This window comes from Engraulis encrasicolus, chromosome 6 (assembly GCF_034702125.1).
Source record: "Engraulis encrasicolus isolate BLACKSEA-1 chromosome 6, IST_EnEncr_1.0, whole genome shotgun sequence".
NCBI lineage: Eukaryota > Metazoa > Chordata > Actinopteri > Clupeiformes > Engraulidae > Engraulis > Engraulis encrasicolus.
Genome location: NC_085862.1, coordinates 56,255,082 through 56,272,581, shown reverse-complemented (window position 1 = coordinate 56,272,581; position 17,500 = coordinate 56,255,082). Strand labels below are relative to the sequence as shown.

General features: G+C 45.8%; 1 protein-coding gene across 2 annotated transcripts in view; it reads left to right on the top strand.

The window, feature by feature from the left end:
- Nucleotides 1–17,500, top strand: part of farp2 (FERM, RhoGEF and pleckstrin domain protein 2) — an 85,218-nt gene that overhangs the window by 22,336 nt on the left and 45,382 nt on the right. For both annotated transcript variants that reach the window (XM_063202010.1, XM_063202009.1), the window contains exon 3: nucleotides 13,729–13,833. In XM_063202010.1, coding sequence (XP_063058080.1) covers nucleotides 13,729–13,833 — 105 coding nt within the window. The remainder of the gene's footprint in view (nucleotides 1–13,728; nucleotides 13,834–17,500) is intronic.

Here is a 17,500-nt window from a genome sequence, read left to right as displayed (position 1 = left end):
CCATTTTGCAGATAGTAAGTGGCAATATTGCAGTGTGTACATTATTTTGAATAAGCAGAGCGGAATTAAAGAACTTGGAATTAAAATTTATTTTCCTTGGTGTTTACACCGAAGCACTTTCATTTAATTCCAAAGAACTAGGGTCAGGAAAGTGGATGGAGGGCAGACAAGCTGCAGCTGCATCTGCGTCGTACAGCCCTGGCGGTCGGGAGGGTATGTGACCTAGAGAGGACTGCTGTATAACTGCAGGTTGTGCAACCTACTCAGCCCTAGCAGCCTGCCGTCTTCTTGCAGCTAGAGACTACACCAGTCCTCTATAGAGCAGGTCGTATACCCAGCCCTGGAAGCCTGTTGCCCCCTGGGCATATGAAGGACTGATGCTAGCCTGTAGTGTAGCCGTCCCTATATCTGCAGGTTGTATACCCAGGCCATGGCCTAATAAAGGACAGGGGAGTCTCTGATGGCTGCAGGTAGTGTACCTACACCTGGCACTAGTAAAGGTGGGTATAGGGCTGTCACGTTGATGCATTTTTCTGGACGATAAATTGGCCAAGTAATTATTGCGATAAACGATAATTGTCTTGATGATTGTCTTCTCAGTCATTTTCAAAAAATATAATGACAATTGGATAAAAATGTGAGTGCACCCTTTATAATTTTGAAAGCATCGCAGCAGGGGGTGCTAGATAGAGGGGTAGATAGAGAGATAGACAAGGTAGACAATTAAAAGTACACCAACGTTTAAGCTTCATTGCGCTGAGTGAAATGTGCCTATCCATATTCAGTCTAAGAGAGAGTGACGAGGAAAACAAAGAAGCATGCGATAACTTATTGTGGCAAAAACGTTATCATGCTTGTAGAAACTTATTGTACGATATGTTGACTTATTATTGAATATTGTGACAGCCCTAGGTGGACATATAGACTACTGCTGCCAGTCTCTGGTATAGCGTGGTCTAGATCTCTGTAGTCTTTAGTGTATCTGCAAGCAGGGCTCTAAATTAACACACGCCAACCCGCCAAACACGGGTGAAAAATAATATTGGCTAGTAGAAAAAAATACCTACCCGCCTATTTGGCTAGTGGCGCCCGAGTACGGTAAAGTATGAACGGTAAACCGCTGCTATGACAAACGTTAGACAGCGAGATTTCCTACATTACCCATGGACACTTGCATCACGACGTAGCCTCCCACCTTGGGCTTTTCAGTGCAGCGAGCGGCAACTCCATGCCGTTGCGCGCGCCAGCCAGGATTGAAAACATTTCAGATGACCAGCCTTCTGTCAGCTACGCTCACACTATTCTGACAGGCAGCTCTCCTCCTATGCTCCCGTCGCTTTCGCTACAACATTTTTAACGTCACTAGTAGGCCTACTGCTACTGCTACTAGCATGAACCTTGCTGTAACAGGCTGCCTTTTTGAAGCTGCGAGGGCCTGACCGTTTCAATAACAGGACTAACGCAGATTATGCATAGAGCTACTTCTGTTCTGTATGTTTTGTGCGAGTGATGAGAATGTGGCGGGGGTTAGAGCAAGGTTCTCTGTATTGGTGAATGCCAGTAGTAATTGTAACAGTAATAGTAGTGACGTTAAAAAAGTGGTTGTGGAACGAAATTGCGACAAGGACAGAGGAGGAGAGCTGACTGTCAGAGTAGTGTGAGCGTAGCTGTCAGTTGTCTTCTGAAATGTTCCGAGTCCTTGCGCGCGCAACTAAGTTGGAAAGCCCACGCCATCGGAAAGAAAAAGAATAACAAAAAAGCAACTAACGACGAAGCTATGGAAGTAACAAATGAAGCGAAGATTCCCGTGATATTATTTACTTTTATTTATTATTTACATAGGCTTCTTGTCATTTTGTTGCGCATGGTAGAGAAGAGCTCCTCCTCTCTCCTCTCCTTTTCCTCTCATCTCTGCTCCTTCCTTAGGGTGTGCGTATGTGAGGTTTTGTAGTGTTTGGCTGTGTTTGGTTACTGTATGTTAAGGTCTGTTATGTGAGTGGCTTGAGATGTGATTCACTGTTTTCAGAGGAATTGAATAAAAACTAATGAAATTGATCAGGCCTAAGTAATGAAAGTAAAAAATAATGCAGAAGTAAAAAAATAATGAAAAAATAGCCTATAATATGCTTATAGGCATAGTATGCAGGCCTATAGTGTAGGCCTATCTGTGTTGTAGACATAGTTGAACAAAATGGCCATAATTTCAAAAAATAATTAGCCTAAAGCATAGTTTATTTTGGCGAGAAAAAAAAAATGGCTAGTTGAACTTCTGTTTGGCTGGTAAGAAAAAATGTCCACTAGCCAAATTGGCTGGTGGTGGAAAAAGTTAATTTAGAGCCCTGTCTGCAGGTAGTGTACCTGGGGGACTGCAGCTGCAGGTATGCTAGTGTACCCAGCCCTGACAGGCTGTATTATTCCTGGCGATTGGGTATAGAGGACTGGCCAGTCTCTGTTGATCTGCAGGTAGTGTACCCAGCCCTGGCAGCCTGTAGCGTTCCTGGCAGAGCTCCACAGGGGCCCCCACCAGCCCCACCCACACCATCCTGCTGCAGAAAGCCCAGCCTTGTGGTGCCCAGCCAGGGACAGAGGCGGAGGGCGAACACAGACCCTCTTTATCCAGAGCAACCTGCCTCTGGCCGAGAGAGAGAGAGAGAGAGAGAGAGAGAGAGAGAGAGAGAGACCCTGACGAAGAGAATGAGACACCCTGCCCTTGCTTTAAAGGGGGAGAGAGACATAAGTGGGTAAAGCGAGGTCGAGGTGGGTAGAATTGGTAGGTACATAGGTAGCCGAAAACCACAGAGAGAGAGAGGGAGATGAAATGCACAGAAGAAGGGAAATGAGCAAAATTATAGGAGAAGTAAAAGGAGGAGAGTTGAGCAGAATGTTTTGGACAGCACTGTGGGAGAAAGACAAGGGTGCTGAGAGAGTGGATAGAGAAAGTGACGTAGGGGGGCAGAGAGAGAAAGGGATGGGAAGAGATTGAAAGTTACAAACAGAGAGAGAGAGACAGACACAGAAAGGAAGGAATGTGTGTGGAGGCCTCTGTGGGTAAAGGCACTGCCCAACAGCATTCAAACAAACACATAAATACTGAACTTGACAGGGTGTTTGTGTGTTTGACATGGGGGAGCATCAGTGGTGAGCGTGTGTGTGTGTGTGTGTGTGTGTGTGTGTGTGTGTGTGTGTGTGTGTGTGGGGGTGGGGGTGGGGGTGGGGGTGGGGGTGGGGGTGGGGGTGGGGGATGGGGGGGGGGGTCAGTCATGTCCTGTAGTGCGAAAGAGACAGAGGGAGAATGTTTGTTTGTGGATGGGGGTGGGAGATGATAGTAAGGGGTATTGCTGAGGTGACTGTGTGTGTGTGTTGGAGGCTGGGCGAAAGGCATCTCTGGCGTGTGTGAAAGGTGTCTTATCGGGCTGGAGAGGGACGTGTGTTTGTTCTGTGTGTGCCCCGTGTGAGGCATTCAAAGGAATGGTGTGTGTGGGGGGTGTTGAAACCTCTCAGGGTCAACGCTGCACAGGTCCAAGAAGTGACCTGAGGGGTCATTCGAAGGTCATGTGTGGTGGTATCCCAATGGTGGCGCTTCAGTTTTTCAAGTCAAGTCAAGTAGGTTTTATTGTCAATTTCTTTACATGCACTGGTCATACAAAGAATTTGAAATTACGTTTCTTGGTCTCCCAGGCATACATAGACTAATCTAGGTAAGGACATAGACAGTATAGACATAGACAGTACTCATACATGGACATAAGACAGTATGGACATAGACAGTGCTCATACTGTCTTATGTCCATGTATAAGTACTGTCTATGTCTATACTGTCTATGTCCTTACCTAGATTAGTCTATGTGTGCATGGGAAAGCAAGAAATGTAATTTCAAATTCTTTGTATGACCAGTGCATGTAAAGAAATTGACAATAAAACCTACTTGACTTGACTTCAGCAAGACATCGAAGACAGGGAGGCAGAAGGACTGAGTTGATCATGCTTTTGCGACCATTTGCACATACTGTCACAGAAACCTTGTTGAGAATACCGGTAACACCTCAGCAAGGCAGCCTGAGCACCACAAACGAACACGAAGTTTGTCCACATACTCCAACGCAAACGGAAAAAAATGCTGTCCTCAAACCCAGGACGCAGGAGTTTCTAGAGTTGCTAGAGTAGCTGTGGTATGGTGTCCATCATCGTTGAGTTGTTTATCATTGTTGTTCATCTTGGCTGGGCCAGCTGTGTTCGTTGCTGAAGATTGCTTCATTCAGTCTAGGCTGCTTTTGTTGCAGATTAATTAATTGAATCATGCTGGAGTGTCTCTCTCTCTCTCTCTCTCCCTCTCTCTCTCTCTCTCTGTCTCTCTCTCTCTCTCTCTCCCTCTCCACGAAGGCCTCCAAGCATTCCACAGATTGCTGCTTGCTGAAGTCATGCATTGTTTCAGCAGTGTGTGCATGTATTTGTGTCCTGTGTTACTTATTGCTCTGTGTGGTTTGTGTTTACTGTAAGCACTTGGAAGGTGTGTGTGCGTGGTCGTGTGCATATGCGTGTGTCTACTTAAAGTACAGAAGAAGCTGTTCAAAAGTCATTGAGAAACGAGTGCCTGTCCAGTAGCTTGATGACTGTCCCGAGTCGATAAGGAAGATTGACGTGTGCCTTTGAATGAACAGGAGGGTGTGATATGCCCAGACCAAGCCCTTGTTTATATACCAGACTGGACTTTGTAGAGCTCAATAAGGGGCCGTCATCATTAGATCACAGAACTCGCTCTGTGTGTTTGACTGTGTGTTAAGCAGTGCTGGCTGTGTGCGTCTGTAGAGCAGTGTATGGTCATGTTAACCCATTTTCTGGTGTCTGTTTAAGGCAGCTTGTGTAATAGATGGGTCTTTTAACCTCCCAGCTAATACGGTTCTACTTCTAGCCTTCTAGTCTACACTTCTAGTGTGTGTGTGTGTGTTTGTGTGTGCGCGTGCGTGTGCGTGTGCGCGAGCGCGAGCGCGCGTGCGTAATGTCTCTGATGAGATTGATGCCCTGTGTTGTCCCTAGTTTAGTCTGTTATGCCAAAGTGTGTGTGTGTGTGCGCGGTGCAGCTCTACATGCAACACGGTGAGCGCTCAGGCAGCTCTCCAAGGGAGTAAGCACGTGAAAGGTGTGCAGGTGGCATGCTGGAGGGCTAGTGAGTCAGTTGGTCAGTATAGCGTCATTTATAGTTAGTGAGTGAGTGTCGTGATGTGAAAAATCATCATTAGAGGTTAGTTTCTCAGCAAACACTTCTTTGAATATTGGTAAAAATAGAAAGAATCTAGACCATTCGTTGCCATTTTGAGTCCAAATGTCACATCCATGACGCTGGAATTGCCCTGAAACAAATTAGTCCTTCCACACCAAAGGACTGTGACTGGGCGGTAGCTGGTGACTCTGCGGTGAGACTGCTTTAATCCAACGTGGGAATAGAACTCAAGTCTATTGCTCTGCTCTGAGTTGAGTGCCCTCTGAGTGATGTCTTATTGAATTGAATGGAACAGACATAAACACACATGCATGCAAAACTGCCAAGTGTGAAAGGTAGATTTGAGCACACTGCTTGAGACACTGCGAGCACACCAGGCCCTTTCGATTTCTGCTGGTCAGAAACATCAATTAGTCAATTCGTCACTAATGTCATTTGTTCAGTCGGTCAGTAATGTCAGTAAGGGCAGCGATGTCACTTGGGCAGTAAGGCCAGTGTCAGTTGGTCAGTACGTCAACTCTCAGCAGGAAGCCTTCTTAAGCCCCTTCGCCTGATCCCTATTAACTTCCTTGTTCATCTGGCGCGCACACACACACACACACACGTACTCATAAACACACATACGCACCCACACCATTTAAATACAAACAGACCTCATCCCAACTCTCTACACACACACACACACACACACACACACACACACACACACACACACACACTCCACCTTACCCCACCTCACCCCTGCCAGCTGTCCTGCCCAGCATCGGCAAGAGGCTGCCACGTGTATGGCAGGCTCCCAGGGTTATGGCGAGGTGTGTGTGTGTGTTTGTGCAGCCAGGTCACAGGGTGCGTGTGCGTGTGCGTGTGCGTGTGTGTGTGTGTGTGCAGCCAGGTCAGTGGGTGCGTGTGCGTGTGCGTGTGCGTGTGTGTGTGTGTGTGTGTGAAGGGAAAAAAAGAATATCCATGAGCTCACATCCTAATGTTGCCTCCAGCTAGCTGCAGCCTGTGACCTCTTTAGTTGTATTATAGGTGTATCATAGGTGTAGATCTACCACCAGAGCCTCGGTCACAGGTGTGTGCTCGTGCGTGTGTCTGTGTGCATGCATGCGTGTGTGCATTTTTGCGTGTGCAAGTGAGATTATTTCAGGTGGCTGCAAATTGTGGCCACAGGTTGCTAAGAGGAGGTGTGAGAGCAGATTTCTCACATAACTGCCACATGAACGCCCACACCTTCACAACCAACACATTGCCACAGAGTCACGGGCATCAGACAGTAGAATCTGTCACGTTACTGGACTGTCTGAGAGAATGCAGCTTAGACTGGTTGGGTCTGACCGTGATTAACGGCATGTCTAGATTGCCTCATTGCCCCATTTGAGGTGCCTGATCTTCCTTCAGCTCCTCTGGTTAACATGGCTGATCTATTGTTCTTTTATTGATGCTTAAAGATGCACATTGTGTAATATTTTTAGTAGTTTACTTCCAGAATTTCTGCTACCCATTCACAAATAATAGCTTTTTCACAAATACTTAGCATCCACCACTATGAAATTCAAAGTATTCATTATGACTGGGAACATTGCACTTTCATACATGAAAAGGTGGATCTTCTGTATGTCTGCCATTTTGAATGTCCAGAAATGGGCATTATTAGCCGCAAAACTTACTGTATTTAGGTCATACTAGTAAATATCAGTTTAGTACTTAGTAAATATTCATAAAAAGATCTGAAAAAATGACAATAGGTAGCACAGTTTCAATGAGAGGCATAGTTTCAACATCTACTCCGGTCACCAGTACTACACAGTGCACCTTTTAATGTCTGCTAGTGCTTCTGTATCTGGGTGGGAGACGTGACGCCTTGTTTTTTCGTAAGATTGGTTAAAAACCTACAAAACTGTTATTTTTCCTTTAAAAAACAAATGTCAATGAAAGAAGATGTGGTACATTATGTTTCATATTAGTCTTAGATGAGAAGAAACATTTTTGTTAAGATTTATGTAAAGGTTTATATGTCAAATACCCTGCGGTGTGACTAACATTAATGAAACCTGAAATATAATATATATATAAATTAACCAACAACATTTTGAATAATGTATTGCATTTGACATAATTGCATAAATATTAACTTTATATTAAGATATGTGAAACTGAAAAAAAACTCAAGACAGTAATATTAACTACAAGTTCAATTTCGTAACACAAATTGCGTCCTGTGGGGTGACATGTATGTCAATGTTTGTGAATGGGCAGCTGCAAGGCCAACTACAAGGGCCTTAAAGACTGGCTCCTAACCAGTCAGTACCTCAGTTACTGGAGAGTGCTGTGGAAGTTTAAGGTGACTATTAACCTCTTAATATGTCTTCATATTGCAATGTTTCTGTCACGCAATGCTTAGATTCATTTTATGGTGTCCTGTGGTGTGACTGCTATTATAGAAGGAAAAAAAAGTTTTTTTAGAAATGAAAACACATATTAAGATTAAACACAATATCATTAAGTTAGCATGAGCTCAGATGTCGGTCATGTATACAAAAGGATTAAAATGGCAAAAATGCAGTGAATTTCCTGTTGTGTGACTTCATTTTCCTGCGGTGTGACATGCTTATGCAATGTGTTGATGCAGGACACATTTTCCCAAAAATGGCAAAAATAAGGCGAAATTCCACGGACCACTAAGTGCTTTATTTTTTTCTATTTTTTTCCAATTTTTTTCCATCATTTTTTTCAGGAATTGGAAAAACTTTTTTTTTTTTTGCTTTACGCCCTTAAACGTCAACCACCCATCTACTGATCTACTATTTACCTATGGTGAATGTCTTCTAGCGCTACTGTGTCTGCTAGCGGCATGGTGCTACTGCTGGCACTGGCCTGTCTTGGTTAGTGTTGCAGTGTGATTTCTAGTACTGTAGTGTGTTTGCTAGTGTCCCACGTAGCGTTGCCACCTCTGTCTGACCAGAGAAATCTGGCCATTTCAAGAACCCAACTCTTTTTCTTGTAAGCAATGGACATACCATTTAAAACCAGGACAATGCGGTAAAACCATGGCAGGTGGCAACACCTGTGGCACCGTTTGTATTAGTGTGCCATGCCATGGTTGTTGGTGCAGTACCATAATTGCTAGTGTCGTGGTGTGTGTGCGCAAGTGCTTTTCGGTGCTGTTGGTCTTTGTTAGGATGGTGTACCTTATCTCGTGAGAAGTGGCTCTTGTGCAAGTGTGGACTGAGATCATTGCTGTGTTAATGTGTGCGTGCGTGCATGTGGGCGTGTGGGCGTCTGTGTTCGCACGCTGGTAGGAATGTGTATTAAGTGGTGGGAAAGTGTTGTAGTGAAACCTGTAAGACAATAAGCCTCCTCCAGTCGAGACTGAGGCAAGCCTGAACCTGACAAGCCTACTGCTCCCTCATACACACGCAAAACTACTACTGTTTTGTGCAGACACACATCATGTATGTACTGCCTCTAACTCTGCTGCCTCTCCCAATCCTGCTACTCCCACACCTATTTTTTTCTTTTCCTTTTCTTTTCATTCTCTTCTGAACCCCCCCCCCCCAAAAAAAAGAAACTTTTTTGAGTGAATCTCTTCCACTCTACTATTTTTCTGCTCGCCTTCATTCCTGCCCTTTTCCCTCCTCTCCTCTCCGTTCCCTTACCTTTCATTTCTTTTCTCCTCTCCTCCACTTCCTCCTTCTTTACCCTCCACTCCTCCCTGGCTTGCAGAGTGTCTGTCATTTAGGTTTGTTTGCTCCGCAAGCCTCAAATGTTTTTCTTTCTTTCCCCCCTTTCCATTGTGTGTTCTAATTCTTTTTTCATGACTGAAGGGATTCTAATTAAAGACATACAGTATTTTCCTTCTCTCCTCTGTTTCACTCCCTCTACCCTCTCATCATGCCTGCATCCTGGCATTCACTTCACTCATGCCACTTTTATTTTATTTTCTTTCTTTCTTTCTTTCTTTCTTTCTTTCTTTCTTTCTTTCTTTCTTTCTTTCTTTCTTTCTTTCTTTCTTTCTTTCTTTCTTTCTTTCTTTCTTTCTTTCTTTCTTTCTTTCTCTTGCCCATCCCTCTCCTCTCTGTAAACTCTGTCCCCTCTGGTGTTAGTATGCCAGTGTAACATCTGTTCTGGTGTAATCCCGGCGACTGATAAGGCCTGATTGGTTGACCCAATGACCTGTGTGTGGGTGTGTGGCAGCAGCAGAGTCACTTGTGCCACATCACAGCACGCAGCCTGGAAACTCTAGAGACGGATGAGGAGCTTGTGTGCCTGCGTGCGTGTGTGTGTGTGTCAGCAGAGTCAATTGTACCAACATAACAACACGCAGCCTAACAACTCTAGGGACGTGTGTGGGGGAGTAGAGTGTGACAGCGTGACAGGCCCTTATTGCTATAGGGGCTTGCAGTGACCGTGGTGGCTTGAGGTTTGTAGAATGGAGTCTGCGTTACCCGTACAGAAACCAACTCTTACACGCATACACTCACAGGCTCACACTCCGCTCCTACACATGCAGTGGGTCTGAGTGACACATTTATAGAATTTGAGGGTGTTCTATTTCCAGCCGTCTCTATTGTGTTGTGTTTGTGTCTACAACTCCTCCCCACCGCCAGAACTTAACTTACTTACAGAGGATTGGGTTCATGTATCCCGCCCCATATAGACTAAAACCCCATTGTTATTTACTTATGGAGGAGCAGAGCACACAAACAACATCCACCCTGAACATATAGCTAAACATTCATTGTGTATTCTGGTATAGTACGTGTTGGCTAAACAGTCATTGTGTGTCCTGGGATAATGTATATAGACTAGCCACAGTCTGTCGGTGTATTATGCAACGATGCACATATCCGAACCAGAGTGTTTGTGTGCGCGTTTGTGAGTTCGCTTGTCAAGCACTGCTTAGAACAGACAGAGAGGTCATAAGGTGAGTGCGATGAGGTGGCTGTTGTTCTTCACTTTCAGAAGTAAGGAGAGCAAAGGTGAACAGTGCAAGGAATTTTGGGAAATGTGTTATGAGTCAGTAGTGCAGCAGTTCCAGCTTTTGGCCACACCCATGTAGCCATTGCAATGGTGATAAGGTGGTATGCTTTGCTTTGCTTTACTTTGCTTTGGACATTGCACGCTGATGAACATAAACATACGGCACATACCGGTACATGTAAATGTGCAAGATTATAGCACAATGGCTAATTTCCATGAGCCATGTCAGGATTAAGAAGCACATATGGGAGCCTGACCGCTCTCTCATGCTCTCTTGCTCTCTCGCTTGTCTTCTCTCTCTCTCTCTTGCTCTCTCACTCTCTCTGTTGCGTGCACTGCGCTCTCGCTCTCTCTCTCGCTCTCTCTCTCTCGCGCTCTCTCTCGCTCTCTCGCTCTCTCACTCTCGCGCTCTCTCTCGCTCTCTCGCTCTCTCTCTCTCACTCTCTGTCTCTCATAGCCTCAAGAACAGAACTCTAAACTTCTTGCTCACTTAAACAAACATGTGTACACACACTCACTTTCTGGTTGATCAGTCTGGCAGTAATTTGTCAGGGTGGGGGGGATGTCCATGATGCGATTACACACACACACACACACTCTGTTGGAGTTGGTTTACTCATTCGGCCAACGGAGCGTTCCAGCAGCTGGCTAATTATTAACACACGTCAGCCAGGGGCAGCCCTAGTGTGCGTACACACACACGCACACACGCACACACGCACACACGCACACACACACACACACACACACACACACACACACACACACGCACACACGCACACACGCACACACGCACACGCGCGCACACACAAACACAGGGGTTGCCCTGCAAACATACAACACTGTATGCACAATGTAGCAAACAGCAGAAATACTACACATATGAACTGCACACACCACACAGATGGGAGCATGCACTCACGCACACATGCTTGCTGGCGCGCGCACACGCATGCTTTCACACACACACACACAGGCCTTCTCTCAACAAAAAAACACACACATGCATACACACACACACACACACACACACACACACACACACACACACACACACACACACACACACACACACACCCTCAAGGGAATTCTACTCACTGCCCCTTTCCACACATCTGTATGTAAGTGTAAGTGTTGCTTTCTCGGGTGCTAATGTGTCACACTGACTTTTTCTTGTCCTTGAAGATATTGTCACAGGCTAGGTTCTCAGCTGAACATTGCAACATACAAAACTTAGTTTACTCCCCTAGGCTTTCTCACCATCTTTCTATGACCTGGATGACACACACACGCACACGCACGCACACACGCACACACACACACACACACACACACACACACACGCACACGCACGCACACACACACACACATGCAATATGCATGGTAAGCAGTCAAAGGAGGATGCCACGTGGAGGTACACACACACACACACACACACGCACACACACACACACACGCACACACACACACACACACACACACACACACAGACAGAGGATGTTTCAATTCGCAACATGCACACACACACAGAGGAACACAGAGGATGTTTCAATTCGCAACATGCACACACACACAGACAGAGGATGTTTCAATTCGCAACATGCACACACAAATATCATTCTTTACAGAAAAATGCTTCAGCGTGAAACAAAGTTTCCTTCTGAGCTAGACTAGAGTTTTGTAGGAAAAGGGAGTGTTGACCTTGCCAAAGCGAGGCGAGCCTAGCGGGTCTTTTTTTAGTCCGAGAAAGACCACAGTGCATTGCAACCAGATGGTGCACTGTGTAATTTGCTCAAGAGGCGCAGAGCGGTGCGCGGAGTCTGCAGCACAGCTCCCAACCCGAAAAGCACAGAGCTACATAACACCACACACACACACACACACACACACACACACACACACACACACACACACACACACACACACAGCGATCGTAGCACAGGGCCTCAGCTACGTACCAATTAGCCACATTTAACCGGCCAAGCCCTGTAGTGCGGGCAACATAGAGGGGACTATGTTAACACACACACACTGTCTCGCTAATACACACATGTACACAAACACATACACACAGGCACACTTTTGTTTGAATGTGACAGTTTTTCCATTACCCTTGCCTCTCTTTAGTCTAAAAGAATAGGCAAGTGATGCCAAACGTGTGTGTGTGTGTGTGTGTGTGTTACCTACAGTGACCGCCCACTGTGTGTGTGTGTGTGTGTGTGTGTGTGTGTGTGTGTGTGTGTGTGTGTGTGTGTGTGTGTGTGTGTGTGTGTGTGTGTGTGTGTGTGTGTGTGTGTGTGTGTGTGTTACCTACAGTGACCGCCCACTGTGTGTGTGTTTGTTTTCCATTCGTGACCATCTGCTGTCAACAACTTGGGGCCCTAAAACATGTAAACATGAGTAATGCAAACATGCAGCCAGCACATAGCTAGCTAACTACGGGCTGCATTGAGTTAGCTACAGTATGTGTGACCCATTCCCCACGCAAAGACTATAGCCTTTAATGTGTAGGACATTGTGTACCATGCAGCCAAACTATAGGATTTTAATTTGCACCATTGTCTTTTTATATAGCATGGGTTTGATTATGTAACATGCTTAATGTGCACCACACATGATGGGAACATCCATAGGGAGTAGGAACAGAAACATTGGAAAAGGTAGAGACAAATCAAGCCTGTACCCTTCCAGGATCAGTGTGATGTCAGGTGAATGCCCCTTTTAGGAGACCAGCGGAGGTTGAGAGTAAAACGAGTTCCCTTATCGCTGTAGATGGCTTGGAGGGTTGATGGTAGATGCTGTAGATGGTGGTAGTGTACATCTTGTACAAGTCGCCACAAAACGCCACAGAAAGGGTAGGAGAAGGAGGGGACAACACCCCCTTAGGAGACTGAACTTGAGCACACTGCATTGGGTAGCTGTGGTTTGATTTATATCTCTGCTAGAAAATCTTTGGTAGGAATCCATAGGTAGATAGTGGACCTAGAATCCCTATTGGCCTTGTATGCATCACTATAAAGATGCCATATTCTATGAGCATATGCATATGATAATAAGATATATAGCCTGTTGGTCTTGGAGCACCATCAGAATGGCCTATTATAATAGGCAGATGATGATGGGCTGTGTTTGTCTTGGTGCACAACGAGGATTCCATTTTACATGGGCATATGGAAATGATATATGGCTGCAATGTTTGAGTCAGGATGTCATATTATATGGGCATATGAATCAGGATACCATACTATATGGGCATACCTTGCATGATAATGGGCTAGTCTAATGGGCTCTTCATGTTGGCCTGCCAGCCTTGTAAACCTGAGCCGCAGGTGGCATCATGTATGGCATAGATTCGATGCTATGATACGTTGATGTCATGCTACACTCTTGACCAAATTATGCCCAGTGTAATGTGAGCAGTGTTGGTAGCTGTTAACTGTGTTCTGATCATATTGCTCTGTATGTTTCAACATTTGCAATGTAGATGATTAACAGTCTCTCTCCTCTTTTTGTCTTTCTCTCTCTCCAGACCAAGGCTGATGGACAGATCCTCCTGTCTGAAGTGTTCCGCCGGTCGAACCTGATGGAGAATGATTACTTTGGCCTGGAGTTCCAGAACATGCAGATGAACTGGGTAAGATCACGCGCACGCACGCACACACGCACGCACACGCACGCACACACACGCACACGCACACGCACACGCACACGCACACGCACACGCACGCACACACCCCTTTGATGATACCAGTTACTGTGGCTAAAACCCAATTTCATCTCATGACGCTAAACGTCTGCATACATAAAATCTGTCTCTGCGTCTCACCACGCCCCCTACAGCTACACTGAGAGCCTACACGCGTCAACATGCGCAGTGAAAAATGTTAGGTTAACTGGGCAAGAAAGCCTCATTGCTGAATACTGGCCGCAGTGCTTGCAGACAGTGAACTGCTCTCGCGTTGTTCCAAGATTTTTGAGGAACCATAACAAGTCCCGCAAGGGTGCCTGTAAGCTGGATCCGAGAGTGTGTCCATATTTCCAAAAGCCATATTATTGCAGTGAGCGGGAATCCACCCATGGCTAATAACTGATCTATATGTATGCAAGAGGAAGGAACTCCCTAAAGCTGAATATCGGTCCATGATGAAACGATACAGCTCGGCATGGTAGCGGGTTCAAATATTGAGCCCCAAAGACTAGTAAGGGTAATGATGTGAGAGCATGCCGAACACCCTAAAACTGGGCGTGCCGGTAATGGGCCATTTAAACACCTTGTTATAGCAGGCGTGCCACAGGCGTGCCAACAGGGCTGATGGCCATCTATGCACACACACACGCATACCTGCTTTATATTAGGAGAGAATTGGACTTGGGAGAGTTGGGCTGCTATAAGAGAAAACTGTACTGGGCCTTTGGCTGCAATAAGAAGGAGCATTTCAGGACTTTGGGCTGCTCTAAAGACACGTTCAGGCCAACAGAGAACTGTGCCAGTGCCCTGTTTCCACACCTAATCTGGAAGCAGCTGGCACGCTGTAAGTCTGAGAATCTGGGAACCAGAAAGTTGGTTAGCGAAGCGAACAGTGACTACAACGTGGGTGTCAGCAGGTTCATTCAGGTAACACAAGCTCCCAATGAAAACGCGGGTGTTTCCCAGGTAAGCACTTCAGTTCCGAATGTAACTGGGGTGCGTTTCTCGAATGCATAGTTGTTAGCCAGTTAGCAATTTGGGTAATTGCATTGAAAGCGACAACGTAGCTAACGTAGTTAGCAACTCTGGTTTCGATAAATGCACCCCTGGTGTGGGAACGGGCACTAACACTCAGTGTTGGGAAAGTTCATTTTCTACGTGAACTAATTCAAGTTCAAGTTCACAGCTCTCAGAATGAACTAGTTCGTTCATAGTTCATCATTTTTCAAAATGAACTAGTTCGTTCATAGTTCACAAAATAAATTAACTAGTTCATTTCAGTTCACCCCCCCCCCCAAAAAAATAATAAAAAAAATCACAATTCATTGACAAAGCCCATATACATGATCCTACTACTAATTAGTGTAAACAATGACATTGCTGGATATTACTGTATTTTAGTTGTGCATTAGAGCAGTGGTTTATTATTATTAGTAGTAATAGAGAGTATAGTCCTTAACTGTGTTTTCTGCAGTGTTGGGAAAGTTCATTTTCTACTAGTTCATAGTTCAGTTCACAGCTCACCCCCCATGTTGAAAAAAGTGTAGGCCTAATTGACAAAGCCCATTTTAAATTTAGTTTTAACAATGAGATAGTTAGTTAGATATTAGTCTACTGTATTGTAGTTTTGCATTAAGAGTGGTTTATCATTAGTTGGCCTAGATAGTAGTCCTTTACAGTGTTTGTTGTTTAGACACGTTTTCCTGCACTGTTGTTCTCTGTCTCATGCGCAAAATTTGCCATCCTGCAACGTGCCAGCAGACAGCTTTCTCTTGTTGTTGGTGTTGCGCGCAGCGCATTTGAACTTAAATATTGAAGCGAGAACACTCCACACTTATTCCAAACGCCCAGAAGACGGTCGCTAGAAGCGTTAATCTAAAAAGTCACTGGGAAGTCAGAAAGCTCGCACACTGCTGGCTGGTTGCTGGCCGCTCTGATTTTAAGTAGAGCTATGCCTGCTGTTTGCTTGGTCCCACCTCTTTGCACGAGTCGAAATACAGTCTGAAACGCTGTCAGAGAGAATGGATAAGACATAATACTAGACTCTCTGACACTGTGTAAAGTCGCGGTTTATGCAGGAATATTAATGAAATCTGGTAAACGGAATGAACGAAAGAACGAATGAACGCGTCGTTCATGGGCTCCAGAATGAACGCGTTCATAGTTCATTCATCATCTAGTAAATGTTGTACGCTCAGTTCACGTTTGCTCAAAATATGAACTCGTTCATGAACTTTCGTTCATTGAACGCGGTCGGGTACAACACTGCTAGCACTGCTCTGGTTGGCCTGAGAACAGTATGTGAGAGATCATTTAATGACGTGTTGCTCTGATTGAGCACCCTGGGTGTTTCCTGCTGTTCCCGTGTCCAGTTAGAACTGGCGACATGAGCGCTTTCACCTTCACATGATCCCCTTTGAAGCAGCCGTGCCTCTCAGGAAGGGAAAAGGCCCACCGCCCCACTGACTGACAGACGTGTGTGTGTGTTGTTTGTGCATGCATGTGTGCGCTTGTGCGTGCAAGTGTGTCTGTGTGTCTGTGTGTCTGAATGCCAAAAGGAGACTGTGGGTGACACAGTTGAAGTGGGGACTTGGCGCTAAGTGAAATATAATGTAGTGTGTGTGTCTGTGTGTGTCTGTGTGTGTCTGTGTGTGTCTGTGTGTGTCTGCGTGTGTCTGCGTGTGTCTGCGTGTGTCTGCGTGTGTCTGCGTGTGTCTGTGTGTGTCTGTGTGTCTCTGTGTGTGTCTGTGTGTCTGTGTCTGTGTGTCTGTGTGTGCATTTGTATGTTATTTGAAAGGTGTCTGGAGTGATCCATGTGTGTGTGTGGTGAAGATGGCATGTGTTATTGGGCTCACTTTTGTAGTCATTGTGTGTGCGCGATGTGCATGTCAGTCGGTAAAGTATGGTATGCGTGACACTGGGTTGAGCGCGCGTGTGTGCAGGTGCACTTGGTAAAGATGTGTGGTATTGCAGTCCTCTGTCAGTGGAGCAGCATGTGACCTGAGGTCCTCTCTCAACACCTCTCTGGCATGCTGACCCAGCGATTACAGGTCATCAGCTGTTCTGAGAAGTGTGTGTGTGAGGTAGAGAGAGAGAGACTTTCGGTCCTATGTGAAGGGTAGTTTCGGAAGGTGAGGGGGGGATATGGAAAGAGGTGGAGGTGGAGGTATCGAGGTGGAGAGGCAGTATGGAGGAGGGGAGGTGGTCAAGAAGAAAGACGGCTATGGAAGGAGACAGGGGTGGGGGTATGGAAGGTGGGGGTGTAAAAGGGATGGGAGGGTGGATGGAGTGAGCTTGAAGGAAGGTGGGGAAGGTGAGGCGGTATGGGGAGGGGGCAGGGGCTTGAATGGAGGGGGTGATGGAAGGTGCATTCCTCTCTCAATTGGTCCCAGATGTTCAGAAGCTTCACAGAGCTGTAACCTCAATACACACACACACATCCCACAACGGTTACACACGTGGACACACACACACAACTCAAACATATGCACACATACTTGGCGTATACCGTAACAGAGAAGTTGTATGCCATTTTTAATCCATACCGCTATGCCTGTGTAAATAGGCTTAACGATATGAAGATTATCACTCCTTCTGACACACACACACACAC